Source organism: Bos indicus x Bos taurus, chromosome 16, assembly GCF_003369695.1.
Source record: "Bos indicus x Bos taurus breed Angus x Brahman F1 hybrid chromosome 16, Bos_hybrid_MaternalHap_v2.0, whole genome shotgun sequence".
Classification (NCBI taxonomy): Eukaryota; Metazoa; Chordata; class Mammalia; order Artiodactyla; family Bovidae; genus Bos; species Bos indicus x Bos taurus.
The window spans coordinates 28510873-28527993 of NC_040091.1; the positions used below are offsets into that span (position 1 = coordinate 28510873).

At 40.2% G+C, this 17121-nt stretch overlaps 1 protein-coding gene across 1 annotated transcript in view; it reads right to left on the bottom strand.

The window, feature by feature from the left end:
- The window catches only part of ACBD3 (acyl-CoA binding domain containing 3), a 38313-nt gene extending 21469 nt beyond the window's left edge, over positions 1 to 16844 (bottom strand). Inside the window, exon 1 of the mRNA XM_027564612.1 lies at positions 16488 to 16844. Within this exon, the coding sequence (XP_027420413.1) occupies positions 16488 to 16773 (286 nt within the window). The 5' untranslated portion in view covers positions 16774 to 16844. The remainder of the gene's footprint in view (positions 1 to 16487) is intronic.
- Positions 16845 to 17121: the final 277 nt, after the last annotated feature.

A 17121-nucleotide genomic window follows, 5' to 3' on the forward strand; every position in this document is an offset into this window, starting at 1 on the left:
GACTCTTGAGAGTCCCTTGGACTGCAAGGAGATCCAACCAGTCCATTCTGAAGGAGATCAGCCCTGGGATTTCTTTGGAAGGAATGATGCTAAAGCTGAAACTCCAATACTTTGGCCACCTCATGTGAAGAGTTGACTCATTGGAAAAGACCCTGATGCTGGGAGGGGTTGGGGGCAGGAGGAGAAAGGGATGACAGAGGATGACATGTATGGATGGAATCACCGACTTGATGGACGTGAATCTGAGTGAACTCCGGGCGTTGGTGATGGACAGGGTGGCCTGGCTTGCTGCGATTAACGGGGTCGCAAAGAGTTGGACACGACTGAGCGACTGAACTGAACTGACTGAGACACCAGGATTCATCAGCCTCCTGGAGTTTACAAACCACTGAGCTCAATTAAAAATGTGTAACTTGGCAATCCAGTATATAATTGTGTCTAGGTGTATTATTTCAGGTATAAATACACTGCAAACAAATTATTAAAAATTATACTGAGATAAACAATTATTTTAGTGTTTAGGAAAAAATGTCAGAAAGGTAATAACATGACTTGTTTCAACTGTTTAGGTTGGACCAATTTATTGGTTTAATTTCAACGTAATATATAATAAAAATTGAGCAAAACAGATGAGTTTAGAAAACCAAAATACATCTTTACATTATCTCTCATGTAAAAACCAACAAGTCTAATAAATTCTTTTCTAAATACTGCCTTGAAAAATTATCTTAAAAACGGTGTTACACCTGTTAACTGCTGCGTTATTTAAAATCTAATTATTCAACAATAACACAATACTTAAATTACAGTAATCTGCTGAATAGATTATACAGCTATTTAAAATGACAATATAAGGGCTATATATCATTTCAGAGAATACTTATGATGTATTAATGAAAACTAGCAGCATAAAAACAGATACTAAAAAATAATTTTATGTTTACAACTATGTAAAAATGGGTGATTACACATATACATCTTTCTTTTTAACAAAATTAGCCTGCCAGAACTCTGTATTCTAAGATAACAGTGTTAAAAAAATGTGAAATAGTGGCAACTTTTTACCAAAAAGTCTTTTTCAATTTTCAAGATGCTTATAAGCTTCTTCTAGCATCTACCTTAATTTTGTACATATTAGTCACCAAAAGTTTTCTTATGCTAATTACGCCTCAGAGAAACATAGCCCAGACAACTTTCTTCTCACATTCCCCAAAAGTGATGATTTGAAAAACAGCTCCAACCTTGATCTTAGCTTATGAGATGAAAGATAAACCAAACAGGTGCCAACTTAACTGTTCATGTTATCTTGAGCCTTATAAAAGAAAAATATGCTGCTGGTGAGTCGAGATAAAAAAAGAAGATATAGTGAGCCTGAGAAACAGTAAGGGTAGACAGCATACCCTCAAGGGTAGACTCTCTGCTTTGTTCCATCAGGATCCCTGAGATTTTGTTTTTCCTTTAAAAAAAAAAACAAACAAACACCTAAATTCTATTAAAGTGGTTGCTTTGACCCCTTCAATAAAGATAAAGATAAAAATCAATAAAGATAACATCAAATGGAAACTTTATTCACTGGAAGACCACTTTTCTGATCAGTCATGTAATATAGCAATTTTCAAATACACACACGAATCATTTGCTTCAGGGAGATGATCTGAAGCTAACAGATAAGACCAGTGGGTATGAAAAAAAGTATTTTAGGGCTTTCCTGGTGGCTTAGTGGTAAAGAATCTGCCCGCCAATGCAGGAGACATGGGTCCAATTCCTGATCTGGGAAGATCCCAAACGCTGCAAAGCAACTGAGTGAGTGTGCCCCAACTATTAAAGCCCATGCTCTAGAGCCCAGGAGCCACAACTACTGAAGCCCACGTGCCCTAGGCCCCCTGCTCTGCAACAACAGAAGCCACTGCAATGAGAAACAGCAACTAGAGAGTAGCTCTTGCTCTCCATAAATAGAGAAAAGCAACGCAGACCCAGCACAGCCAAAAATAAAATCAAAATTAAAAGTACATATTTTTTAAAAAGATGACTACTATAAAGTTACTTTAATGGAGAGAGGGTCCATTTCTTACCATAAATCTGCTCCTTTACTTCAAGTATTCGGCAGTGCAAACTAGCAGAGGGTGAGTCAACAAGGAAACTGTACCCATTTTTCAGCAGGTGTTAGTCTAACCGTGACCCTAAAAGATGACTCATCAACAGAGGGAGGGGGGGTTTCAGGATATTTAGATGTCATTTTAATATCTGCCCTTTATATGCCAGACAGGAGTAAGAATATACTGCCAATCCATAAAGGATTTTTCAAAAAAGGAATATGTTTTTAAGTGTAAGTTCTGGTCAAGCACTCAAATTTGCTCACCACCATGAAAGCCAGTGCTAAGCACAAGCTTTGTTAATAGACACTCACCACAGCAAAACCATGCCCAAGAAATCTCTCTAAAGAAGAAACTGACTGTAAAGGTCAATCTTTGTGAGAATAAAACAGTACATCCATTCTTATGAATTTTACTGGCATTTCCACAGAATCTTTATACATTTGCTAATTTTTCTTTTTCCCCCCTCTTATTTGATTCTCTGAAATGACAAACAAAATTGATAAACCTTTAGCTAGACTCATCAAGAAAAAAAGGGAGAGAACTCAAATCAATAACATTAGAAATGAAAAAGGAGAAGTTACAACTGACTCCACAGAAATACCAAGGATCCTAAGAGACTACTATAAGCAACTATATGAGCGATAAGGGATTAGTCTCCAAAATTTACAAAGTTGCTTCAGTCGTGTCCAACTCTTAAGAGACCCTATGGACTGTATCCTGCCAGGCTCCTCTGCCCATGGGATGCTCCAGGCAAAAGTACTGGAGTGGGCTGCCATGCCCTTCTCCAGGGGATCTTCCTTACCCAGGGCTCAAACCTGTGTTTCCTATTGCTCCTGCATTGCAGGCACATTCTTTTCTTTTTTTTTTTTTTAATGCTAAGCCACCAGGGAAGCCCAGCCATGGGGGAAACATACCAAAAGTTAACACTTATTCCTAAGAGATCGGATTACAGATTTTTTTTTCTTCTCTCACTTTTATTTTCTGATTTCCAATATGCATATGTACTTTTATATCAAATACACATATGCTTTCTTCCTTTTATAGCAAACATTTTTAAAAAGTGAAGGGAACTTAACCTTTCAGCCTTTAGGATGAGAGTAACAGAGCATTTATTTTCTCCTGAGAACTACACAAAACCCAGGAGGATAAACCAAGGATCCCAACCACCTTTAGTATAGGACAACCCACATCATGTTGACATTCTAAACCTCAAAGAGTACAGAAAGTGAACCCCCCCAGATCAGTATCATTAGGCAGACTATTATAGTGTTACAAAAAAATTACTTCTCTTTCACTCTTCAGATGGCTCGAGTTCGCACACTAGGAGGGTTTATTTAGTTTTTCTACATTAGATGAAAATAACTTTCTCTTGAATTACTTTTTAACTATATTTTATTATTACTTTTATTTTAAATTTGTCTGTGCCCTCAGGCTTGTGAGATCTTAGTTCCCTGACCAGTGAAAACGCCACATCCTAACCATTGGACCACCAGGGAATTCTCTTTCCTAAATTATTTTTGGTTCCAAAGGCATTAAACATAGCAGAAAAGAAGTTACTACCGTAACTGCATAGACAGAAAAAGTCTTGCTGAAACTCAAAAATCTTTATAGTCAGGGCCACAGTCCTAAAGGAAAGCTCTTCAGTCCTGCCATTAAGGAAGAGAGCCATTTCCCTTGGTCCCTGCATTTATAGAGTCAATCCAATCAATTTGGAAAACCGCCTTCTATGGCAACCAAAAAGACAAATATAAATTATGCTGGAAAGAAGCTGCAGAGCTATTGTTCAGATGCAAGCGTGTGAAAACACACCAATGAAAAGCAGAAAATGACTACTTCTACTACCTGGAGAAGCTGAGTACAAAGCTGGCCATTTTCAATCAAATGGACTAAAAGGGATCACGTGTTAGCATCTGTCCAGTGATAATTATATTAAAAAAAGTTTATTTTCAATAAGATTGACGACCAAAAGTCAGGTTAAAAATCTATTTTACCTAAAGGATACAGACTAAAGCAGGGATTGGCAGACTAGACCAACTCTGCCCACAGTTGTTTAAATTCATTTATCTTTAACTTTTTCCCACTGGTTTGGGTAACATCCGCTTTAACTAGTAGTAAGTCATACTCAGCCATCGTTCTCCCCGCCCCCCCCGCACAACTGTTTTTTTAAGACCTGTGAGCTAAGAATTTTTTTTTTTAATCTTTTAAAAACAAGCAGAAACAGACAAACAAAAAACAAAGAATATGAAGACAGACCACATACGGTCCTTAAGGTCTAAAATATTTATATCTAACCCTTTACTGAAAATCCGTTATGACTATACAGTAGAAGTAAGAAACAGATTTAAGGGACTAGATCTGATAGACAAGACTGCCTGATAAACTATGGATGGAGGTTTGTGGCATTGTACAAGAGACAGGAATCAAGACCATCCCCAAGAAAAAGAGATGCAAAAAAGCAAAATGCCTGTCTGAGGAGGCCTTACAAATAGCTGTGAAAAGAAAGGAAGGGAAAAACAAAGGAGAAAAGGAAAGATATACCCATTTGAATGCAGAGTTCCAAAGAACAGCAAGGAGAGATAAGAAAGCCTTCCTCCGCGATCAAAGCAAAGAAATAGAGGAAAACAATAGAATGGGAAAGACTAGAATGGCCTCAAGAAAATTAGAGATTCCAGTGGAACATTGCATGCAAGATCAGATCAGATTAGATCAGTCGCTCAGTCACGTCTGACTCTTTGCGACCCGAAGAATCGCCCGAAGAATCGCAGCATGCCAGGCCTCCGTGTCCATCACCAACTCCCGGACTTCACTCAGACTCACATCCATCGAGTCAGTGATGCCATCCAGCCATCTCATTCTCTGTTGTCCCCTTCTCCTCCTGCCCCCAATCCCTCCCAGCATCAGAGTCTTTTCCAATGAGTCAACTCTTCACATGAGGTGGCCAAAGGACTGGAGTTTCAGCTTTAGCATCATTCCTTCCAAAGAAATCCCAGGGCTGATCTCCTTCAGAATGGACTGGTTGGATCTCCTTGCAGTCCAAGGGACTCTCAAGAGTCTTCTCCAACACCACAGTTCAAAAACATCAATTCTTCGGCACTCAGCCTTCTTCACAGTCCAACTCTCACATCCAAACATGACCACAGGAAAAACCATAGCCTTGACTAGACGAACCTTTGTTGGCAAAGTAATGTCTCTGCTTTTGAATATGCTATCTAGGTTGGTCATAACTTTCCTTCCAAGGAGTAAGCGTCTTTTAATTTCATGGCTGCAGTCACCATCTGCAGTGATTTTGGAGCCCAGAAAAAGTCTGACCTGCATACAAATTTCTCAAGAGGCAGATCAGGCGGTCTGGTATTCCCATCTCTTTCAGAATTTTCCAGTTTATTGTGATCCACACAGTCAAGGGCTAATGGGCTCAATAAAGGACAGAAATGGTAGGGACCTAACAGAAGCAGAAGATATTAAGAAGAGGTGGCAAGAATACACAGAAAAACTGTACAAAAAAGATCTTCACGACCCAGATAATCACAATGGTGTGATCACTGACCTAGAGCCAGACATCCTGGAATGTGAAGTCAAGTGGGCCTTAGAAAGCATCACTACAAACAAAGCTAGAGGAGGTGATGGAATTCCAGTTGAGCTCTTCCAAATCCTGAAAGATGATGCTGTGAAAGTGCTGTACTCAGTATGCCAGCAAATTTGGAAAACTCAGCAGTGGCCACAGGACTGGAAAAGGTCAAGTTTCATTCCAATCCCAAAGAAAGGCAATGCCAAAGAATGCTCAAACTACCGCACAATTGCACTCATCTCACACGCTAGTAAAGTAATGCTTAAAATTCTCCAAGCCAGGCTTCAGCAATATGTGAACTGTGAACTTTCAGATGTTCAAGCTGGTTTTAGAAAAGGAAAAGGAACCAGAGACCAAATTGCCAACATCCGCTGGATCATGGAAAAAGCAAGAGAGTTCCAGAAAAACATCTGTTTCTGCTTTATTGACTATGCCAAAGGCTTTGACTGTGTGGATCACAATAAACTGTGGAAAATTATGAAAGATATGGGAATACCAGACCACCTGACCTGCCTGTTTGGAAACCTGTATGCAGGTCAGGAAGCAACAGTTAGAACTGGACATGGAACAACAGACTGGTTCCAAATAGGAAAAGGAGTACGTCAAGGCTGTATATTGTCACCCTGCTTATTTAACTTCTATGCATCATGAGAAACACTGGGCTGGAGGAAGCACAAGCTGGAATCAAGATTGCCAGGAAAAATATCAGTAACCTCAGATGTGCAGATGACACCACCCTTATGGCAGAAAGTGAAGAAGAACTAAAGAGCCTCTTGATGAAAGTGAAAGAGGAGAGCGAAAAAGTTGGCTTAAAGCTCAACATTCAGAAAACTAAGATCATGGCATGTGGTCCCATCACTTCATGGCAGATAGATGGGGAAACAGTGGAAAAGTGGCTAACTTCATTTTTCTGGGCTCCAAAATCACTGCAGATGGTGACTGCAGCAATGAAATTAAAAGATGCTCACTCCTTGGAAGGAAAGTTAAGACCAACCTAGATAGCATATTCAAAAGCAGAGACATCACTTTGTCAACAAAGGTCTGTCTAGTCAAGGCTATGGTTTTTCCAGTGGTCATGTATGGATGTGAGTTGGACTATAAAGAAAGCTGAGCGCCGAAGAATTCATGCTTTTGAGGTGTGGTGTTGGAGAAGACTCTTGAAGAGTGCCTTGGACTGCAAGGAGATCCAATCAGTCCATTCTAAAGGAGATCGGTCCTGGGTGTTCACTGGAAGGGCTGATGTTGAAGCTGCAACTCCAGTACTTTGGCCACCTGATGTGAAGAGCTGACTCATTGGAAAAGATCCTGATGCTGGGAAAGATTAAGGGCAGGAGGAGAAGGGGATAACAGAGAATGAGATGGTTGGATGGCATCATTGACTTGATGGACATGGGTTTGGGTGGACTCCAGGAGTTGGTGGTGGGACAGGGAGGCCTGGCGTGCTGTGGTTCATGGGGTTGCAAAGAGTCAGACACGACTGAGCCACTAAACTGAACTGGACTGACTTACTGAAAATGTTTGCTGACCCTGGACTAAGGGAAGAAATGCAAAAGCCAAACTAACTTCAATATTTTAAATACTGAATTAAAAAAATTCAAATAAAGGATAGAAAACATATAGTTAAACTTCCACGCCAGTATTCTTGCCTAGGAAATCCCATAGACAAAGTCTAAGCCTGGTGGGTGACAGTCCATGGAGTTGCAAAGAGTCGGACACAACTTAGCAACTGAGCACAAACTTCTGTTAAACCTGGTGAACTGAATATACACAATTACATCTGATCCTCAACGATACGCCACTAAAAGGAATAAGGAAGCTAATTTAGAGAACACTGAAAAGGCTCAGGAATTGAAGATACCAGGTTCATTAAAAGTTGGAGTCTAGATAAAAATAGGAATTTGGGCTTAAAAACTATCTAAAGAGCACGTACCCTTACCTACCCAACCCCAAGCAGACAGATGGCTACCTTTCCCCTACTTTAGCAGAGGCAGTATATACCGAGAACACAAATCACATATACTCAGGTGGGAGGACATTAGCCTAAGACTAAGCTGCAGGACTGAAAAGAGAAATGAAATGAACGTTACCCTAGTAAATGGTAAACGACTTCCACCCATGCTCCCTTCTCCTGTCTACTGCCAAAATATTGGCAACTAGATTCATACACGCCAGGCAGGGGAAAGGAATATTTTCATTAAAAAAACTGGCCTAAAACACCGGCACATACTGGTTTGAAAGGTAATGATATTTACAGATCCTCAATGAAACTTCTGCCTCATCACCTACAATAAAAGCTGTACTCAAGGTTATAGTTGGCTCTCCAATGCCTTACCCTTTAAAGAATGAATGCCCAAGAATCACCCAACATTTGAGAAAGCTCCCAACATGGTTGGGGGCAAGGGGGAGTGTAAAAAGAAATTTTCCAAAAGGAAAAAAAAAAAGTCTACAAGAAAAGGAATTCCAGAAGAAATTTCAACATCACAGAGAGGTGAAAGAAATTTTCAGGATGACAGTAAGTAGAGACTCAACAAAGGAGAAAGCCAAGACTGGATCAAAAATTTAAGACATCTAGGAGAGATGTTTTTTTTTAAAAAAGAGTTTACCTGAGAACAAAGAAAACAAATGATAATTACTTCTAACCACACAAAAGACAAAGAGTTTGCATAAGAACCAAAATATAATCAAAGTGTGTGATCTGTCTCGGCTATAAATAACACAAATAGAAACAACTGAGTGATTTAATCACAAATGTGGTATCATAAAATTGGGAGTTTGGGAAGGAGGAAGAGAGAGGCACATATATATAAGTTGCTTTAAAAAAAAAAAAAAAGCAGCAGCAGGAAAGTGAAGACAAATACCAGGAGAAACAGTTAAAATAATGGAAAGTGGCTGCCTTGGGGGAGAGGGTCTTGGCGATGGGAAAAGAAACAGGGGGATGGATATTTTTCATTATAAATTTTATATTACAACTTGGCCTAATTGCCTTGGTTTCCACTTTGATAAAAAGGTAAAATGAATAAACACATTTGCTCCATTTCAGTAATTAGTTCATAAGAGATTACAACGTGTGGTAGGCATAATACTCCCCTCAAAAGACATCCACATCCCAATCCCCACAATCTATAGTATATTCCTGTGAATATATTAGGTTACATGAAAAGGGGGAATTAAAGTTGTAGCTGACCTTACCCCAGACTACCCATATGGGCACAAAGTAGTCACAGGAGTCCTTAAAAATAGAAGAAGAGAAAGAACAGACAGATGGAGGTATGAAGGTGTTACGCTGCTAGCTCTGAAGATGGAAGAAGGGGGTCACATGTGAAAGCATGCAGGTGACTCCTGAAGGTGGAAAAAGCAAGGCAACAGATTCTCCCCTACAGTCTCCAGAAGGAACACAGCCCAGGTGACACTTTGATCCTAAGCCAGTGAGACCCATTCTGAACTACTAACCCTCCAGGACTATAAAACAGTATGTGTTGTTTCAAGCCACTAAATTTGAGGTAACACATTTTCCCAAGTTAATAAAGATAGAAACGGCTTCTAGATCTGTTGTTGTTCAGCTGCTAAGTTGTTTCTGACTCTTTGTGACCCCATGGACTGCCGCATGCCAGGCTCTTCTGTCCTCCACTATCTACTGGAATTTGCTCACATTCATTTTAATTTCGTCAGTGATGCTATCTAACCATCTCATACTCTGCCACCCTCCTCTCCTCCTGCCCAAAATCTTTTCCAGCATCAGGGTCTTTTCCAATGAGTCTGCTCTTCACATCAGGTGGCCAAAGTGTTGGAGCTTCAGTTCTTCCAATGAATATTCAGGGTTGATTTCCTTTAGGATTGACTGGTTTGACAGCAATTCAAGGGACTCTCAAGAGTCTTCTACAGCACAATTAAAAAGTATCAATTCTTCGGCTCTCAGCCTTCTTTTACAGTCCTACTCTCACACCCACATGACTACTGGAGAAATCACAGCTTTAACTATATGGACCTTTGTCAGCAAAGTGATGTCTTGGCTTTTTAATACGCTGTCTAGGTTTCTCATAGTTTTTCTTACAAGGAGCAAACATCTTCTAATTTCATGGCTGCAGTCACCGTCCACAGTGGTTTCAGAGCCCAAGAAAATAAAATAAAAATGTGCTTTCACCTTCCCCCCTTCTATTTGTCATGAAGTGATGCGATCAGATGCCATGATGTCAGTTTTTTAAATGTTGAGTTTCAAGCCAGCTTTTTCACCCTCATCAAAAGAACCCCATGACAGTATGAAAAGGCTTCTAGATTACATTCCTATTAAATTTTAAGTATTTAACTTTACAGTTCTAATAAGACAGCATAAATAATTTTGGTAATAGTGTTATAATCACAGCGACCACGCCCAAAGCACTAAATGATTACCCTTCCACCTGAAATTAATTATACAAAAGGTTATTAGTCTCACACATCAATTGCTAGAGTAAGTTTACTGATAAATATTTTTATTTTCTCTCTGGAGGGAAAGATAGAGAAATATAACAAATTATTTCAACGTTCCTTCTAGTCTTTATCTTATGAAATGAAAGCTAATAAAATCTATGGGTTGGAAAGGATATTAAAGATAGATGGCTGAACTGCACAAAGTTCAAATCCTCTCTACATAACCACTTGGTCTACAATAATTTGTTACTGGACACATCATACAACTTATGTGAGGAAGGGAGAAATGAAAGTACAGAGTTTCTGTATTCTATGAATGTTATCAGTTTAGACAGTATAACTATAAAATATTTTATATATCCCTCACAGTAAGAGCAAAGAAAAAAATCTGAGGCAGATACATAAAAGATTATGATAAAGAAATCAAAAGCATAACCACCTAGTAATTGTTAACATATGCTTGAACACTTCCTGGTGATGGGAATTCATTGTCTCAAACAGTCTATTCCATGTTTGGATGGATAGCTGTAATTTTTAGCTCTTTATTCTGATTAGATTCTTCTCAATTTTATCCACAGCGTCTATTTCTAGTCCTCGACATTAAATAAAACACATCTAACAGGTCAGACCTCAAAAACAAACAAATGCCACAAAATACTGCACATTATACTTGCCCTGAGTTCTCTATTCTTTAGGCAAAATATTTTCAGCTTATTCACTCATACTTAACTCCTAAAGACTTGTGTTTAAATCTCAGTTCTGTTATTTACTAAGTACAAAATACAGATAACCTTTCTGAGCCTCAGTTTTGCTATCAAAAAATGGAGAAAATAACTTCTCTTTCTTGTGAGGGGTGGAAATAATGTGTTCCAAAGTCTTGACACAGTGCCTTGCATAGAGCAGACACTCACTAAGCAGCAGCTATTATAATGATGGCAGGGATTCAAATTCCCACAATATACAAGTTGCTTTCTTCTGAATTAGCTCCATTTTGTCTTTAACTCTGTGAACGATCCCTCAAACTGAAAGCAGGATCCAGCGATTGTCTGAACTGCGTGGATGAGAGCAGGACCATCTCTCTCTTCTCTCATTCCAGATACTGTACTTCCACCAAAGCAGCCGAAGCTCAAATCTGTTTTCTTTTGTGGCCCTATCACTGTTGCGTGGCAGAGAACACACATCGAATAAAATCCATCTTTTAGAAATATTAAAATTAAAACCACATTTTCCCCATGTTCAATTAAGGAAAAAAGTGATATATTTTTTATATATTTGATATATTCTTGTACTACTTATAATAAAGTATAATAAATGCAGTATTTCTGAGTTAATGAATATGCAACCCTGTAAACTGCCTAGCCTGCATGAAGTGCTTAATAAAAGTTGATCACACTCCATAATAAATTCTTGGTAATCTCTCCTCTTCAACATAGGCAGTCACAGGATACCAACTGCTAGGTACTCTGCTAAAAGTTTATAAATAATCTGAGTAAAGGAAGGCAGAATTTAAATAACTGAGTGACAGAACGAGGAAGTAGTACCCCAGGTAGTATTCACTCCAGAGCTCAACTTCTAAATACTTAAGCAGAGAAGCTCTCATTTTAGCTAACTGACAAAAGTAAACATCTTCTGGGGGTTGGTTACCACAGTGTACTCATTTGCAAAAATTCATCAAGCATCACTTATGACTTGTATACTTTTCCGCAGGGGTAGTAAACAAAGGGGAGGCCTCAGGTAAATATTAAAATCACAATAAAACATCCATAAATATAAACACATATATATATCCTTGAATACCCCGTATTCAAAGGAAAATTTTAGTTCAGTTCAAATCTAACATGAAATAGCAAATAAGAAGAGATGTTTAAAAGGCATTATATTCCTGGTGGTTATAATTTTCTTTCTTTGTCTCAGGTCTCTGCATCGTTCTATGCTATACACTTATACCTAAAGACAATAAAGAAGAGGAAAATAAACTCAAACTTTAACAGACATTCAGTAGTAACAATTAAACCTGAAATTATCTGAGGCTAGTCCACTTAAGTCCAGGAAGCACACACTAATTATATGTGTCACCGAAGAATAAATTACAGCTTTACAGTATTTTAAAACATTAATGGAGCCATTTATAAAAGTTCTTGGAAGTGCATATATTTAAAGACAGAAGAAAATGGAACCATTCAGTATGTCCATATAATTGCTTCTCTGTTATCAGCAACATAACACCATGTAATAGATAGCAATGTTAGTGGAAATGCATTAACAATTCCATAGAAAAACTGAGTCTAAAACTTTAGTTCCCTCCAAATTTGACTACAGCTTCCTTTTACATATCATACTCTCAAAAACTTATCACTCCACACACACATTACCGCCCCCCGCACACACACACCCCTAGATCTGTCTACTGAAATAATGACCAATCTAGTAGCAATGAGCGCCCACTGCCAGCATCCTGATTATGGCTCTTCAAATGCCACTTTCCACTAAAGGAACCAAGTCTCTTTGGAGAAATGGCTGATTGCAATGGAGGCAGGAAATGCATATGATGAATCTGGACTATTTCATTATACCAGAGGGCAAAGAAGGTATGAAGACTATTAGTCATGTCAAAGGAACTTAGGAGCCAATCTGAAGAGACCTACCACTTGCTAAAGATGGTACAATTTGAGCATCTATCATAAGAGCTCTCAAAATAGTACCTGATATTTAGCAAACATCTGCTCAATAACTGGCAGCAATTATTAGTCTAGAATTTTAAATGAATGCAACCACCTACCAGCTAATGGAGTGAGGTAATAAAGTTATTAGAGAAGGAAAACCTCAATTCTAAGAACTCTAAAAACCAAAACACAACTTCCCAGGTAACTATATCCAAGAAGTATAAAGGCTCCAGTAAAGGCAACCAATTTAGTCTGTAACCCAAACAGGTAAGAAAATCAGCTTAATCTTGCTATTTACAATGCCATTCAAGTCCTTATATGGATATGATACCAACTTAGCTTCCCAGTTCTCTCCATCAAACTACCTAATCCCTACTTGCCATTTCCCAGACACACAGAACTTTCCCTTCTCTGGAAGGGTCTCTGCTCTCTGGATCCTCCACACTGTGCTGCAGTGCCACTGAGGCTTTAACTCCTTGGACTATAAGTTTCATAACAGCAAAAGGGAATATACTATTCATTTACAGTGGTAGCCTAATATAAAGCTGTACCCATAATAAGGATTCAACAACTCAGCTTAGGTGATAAAATGCTAACTTACATTTGCCAATATTTTCATCTATTATTTCACTTTTACCATCAAAAACTAAGAGCATAGGCAGTTGACACAATGGATTCAGTCACTGGCCTATGATCACTGTGATAGAGATAGAATAAGAAACAGGGTTCCTGATTCTTAATTCAAGTCATTTTCAATCAAAAAAGATGCCCATGCTTTCAAGATTCATATTTATCCCACAGCAAAAGATAAAATGTAATGTTATTTCTAATTCATGTGAGATACAAAACCACAAAATAGTGATTTATTAAAGTCCCCGCAAGACTGATAAAAATGTCAAGTATTATGCAGGAAAAAGGGTTTTTCACACATTAATTCAAAGGCAGCAACACTTCACTCACCCCACTTTCCATAACCCTTCTGACTGCTTTTAGATCCTTCCTCCCTCCCCTCAACCTAAATCAGTAACCTCATATACTAACAGCTTCTTCACTGCTAACTATGTAATGATCCATGCAAAAATGTACCTTTTAATTGCCAGACCGTTATTTCTCTTTTTAAGTACTTGGATACCACTTTGAGAGCTTTGGAACTTCCTGAACCATACTTATCAATGTAGCTTTTTCCCTCTATGGTGACCTGTAACTAAGTTCCCAAATTACTGGTTCCCCTAAGAGTCTTAAATTTGACAAACATGTTAAAATAATGGGAGGTTTAGAGCACTAAATCGTGAATGTGAGATGTCAAATTTCATTTAATCCAGTCATATATATCTATGTACTTCCCTGGTGGCTCAGATGGTAAAGCGTCCATCTACAATGAGGGAGACCCGGGTTCAAGCACTGGGTTGGGAAGATCCCTGGAGAAGGAAATGGCAATCCACTCCAGTACTATTGCCTGGAAAATCCCATGGACAGAAACAAACTGAGTCTCAAAGAAAAAAGTTAATTGGCTAGGAGTAGGTTAACAGAATCGAAAGGGACTTCCCTGGCAGTCCAGTGGTTAGGACTTGGTACTTTCACTGCTGTGGCCTAGGTTCAATTCTTGGTTGGGGAACTGGGGTCACGAAGGCTGCCTAGTGTATTAAAAAAAAAAAAAGTCCTGTGGAGAAGGGAAAAGCTACCCACTCTAGTATTCTGGCCTGAAGAATTCCATGGACTGTATAGTCCATGGGGTCGCAAAGAGTCTGACATGACTGAACGACTTAAAAAAAAATTAAAAAAAGAGTCCAAACTTGACTCCCAAGCAATGCTAAATTTATTGCACATTAACAGTGTTTTAATTTTTCAAAGAAGACACTACTACTATCTTCAAATAATACAGACTCAGAAGATAAAATTATTCATTTGTTAGTCATGTGGCAAAAGTTAGGACCAGAAGTTCATTCTTCTCTATTCTTACACATTGTTCTGCTAAGATACACTTTAATCTTATCATACACTGGAAACATAAGTTTCAAGAATAAAAATTTAAAGTAAAATATAGTCATATAAATTTTACAAAAACCACCAGGTTTTTATGTAAGCAGTAGTATATCATCACCTCAGGAAACTCTAAATTCAAGCCAGTGATCTAAGGGTCAAGTGTTCCAAAACTCATTGCTGCTGCTGCTGCTAAGTCACTTCAGTCGTGTCGGACTCTGTGCGACCCCATGGACCACAGCCCACCAGGCTCCTCCGTCCATGCGATTTCCCAGACAAGAGTACTGGAGTGGGGTGCCATTGCTGCCTCCGCCGAAACACATTAGCCATTACCAGTTCCCCAAACTAGTAGAGGGCTGAACTAATAGTGCAACGACCATGAATATTTCAAGGGTAAACTTTTTAATAGAAAATGCAGTGAGTATAGATACCAGAGGGGAACTAGGGGGTGGGATGAATTAGGAGAATGGGACTGACATATACACACTACTATGTATCTATATATAAAATAACTAATGAGAACCTACTGGAGAGCACAGGGAACTCTACTCAATGCTCTGTGGTGACATTTCTCTGACATTTCCCACATTTCTTTCTCTGTGGGAAGAAAATCCTAAAAACAGAGGGTATATACATATGAACAGCTGATTCACTCTGCTGTGCAGGAGAAACTAATACAACATTGTAAAACAATCTTTTACCCTAATAAAAAAATTTTTTTAAATGCAATGAATGGAGAATGACTAAATTTTCTGTAAAATTTATACAAGAAAGGCTATCATCAGTCTGCACAATTATTTTCAGAGAAAACAAGTAACTTTTGAATGTATCACTAGTTTCAACGACTCAACTTCAGCTAGTAAAATATATACTCCAAAAGGTACTCCCTCTGGGGAAAGGTCATAAATATGCTGTTTTGGAATGTATATAGAACCTAGCAACCACTTTTAAAGTTTCATTTGCCGATGTTTCTCCCTGTTTGTCTGCCCCACGAGATCTAAATATCTCATCAGTCTTTCCTACTGACAAGGTCATGTGACTCACCATTTGACTAAGTGAATCACCCAATTAAAAAAAACAAAACAAATCCAAGACCACAATTTTGGTCTAAGACAAGATTTACTACAACTAATTGTGAGAAATACAGAGGCTACTTTTAGGCCTTTATGTGAGAATCCACTCTTGGACACTGGAAAAATTTTAACCATCTAGAAGTCGCTAGAACACAGCAGCTATCCCTTCTCTAACTTAGAGTTTGACAAGCTAGAAAGGATTAGCTTAATACTTCTTTCTCTCTGCCATATCAATACTGCCAGGTGATTAAGCCCTATTCGAGTTTTGGATCCCCAGAATGAATGGAAAGCGTTAAGAATAGAACCCATGAAAAAATTTCTTCCACTATAGGAGGGCAAAAATCGGTGGTTCTTACGTGCCAGTCACAAGAAACAAGAAAAAGAATGCGACTGTTAAAAAACAAAAAATCCCAGATTGGGAACCTCTGGGAAAGAGAACTCATTCTTCCATCCAGGATCCTGGAAAACCGAGAAACTAAATCTAGGTAACCTCCGGGAGGCAGGACCCGGAAAGCTAAACCAAGGTTCCAGGCCCCTAGGAGTGTGACCCAGTGACCAAGCGGATAGTGACAAACTTCGAGTACCCCCAAGGACAGAGCCCAGCTCCAGTCGCCGCGGTCCCGCACGGGTAGGTCAGGGCTACTCGGGTCCAGTCTCCCCAAGGCCCGGCAGAGGCGGCGGGGGTGGGGCCTGTCAGGCTCACCTTTGAAGAAGCGCAGCGCCAGGCCGTATAGCTCCTCCAGACCGAAGCCCCACCGCTGCTCCAGCCGCCGCGCCTCCTCCGCCGCGCCCCCAGCCACCGCCTCCCCAGGCTCCGGCTGCTCCCCTGCGGCGCCCGGGCCCCTGCCGGACCCTGGAGGCGAGGGCGGCGGCAGCGGCGGCGGCAGCAGCGGGGCGCCCTCCGCGCCGGGTCGTTCCTCCGGGTCCGGGCTTAGCGTGAGGCCATCGACGGAGACCTCGAGTCGCTCTGCGCTTAGCACCGCCGCCATCTCCGCCTGCTGCGCCTCCTCGGCGGGGACAGGCGGCGGCCACGTATCGACTTCCTGCTGACCTATGACCTCCGCTCACCAACACCGGAACTTCCGCCGCTGAGTAGGCGCTAGAGTTCCCGGAGAGGGGCTGCGGCCTGGTGCCCCGCCCCCACCCCGGGGGTCGTCTGTGGGCTGCGCCCCTTCACCACCCGCCCCGCCCACCACCCCGGCAGCTTTCGAACGCCCCACCCAACCCTCACCCGGTTCCCTTCCGGCCCTCGTTCCTCCCGGAGGGTTGGTGCTACGCCCAGCGGCCCCGGCCCTGCCGTTCTTTCCCGCAGCTCGCGGTGTCCGGCAGGGGCGGGG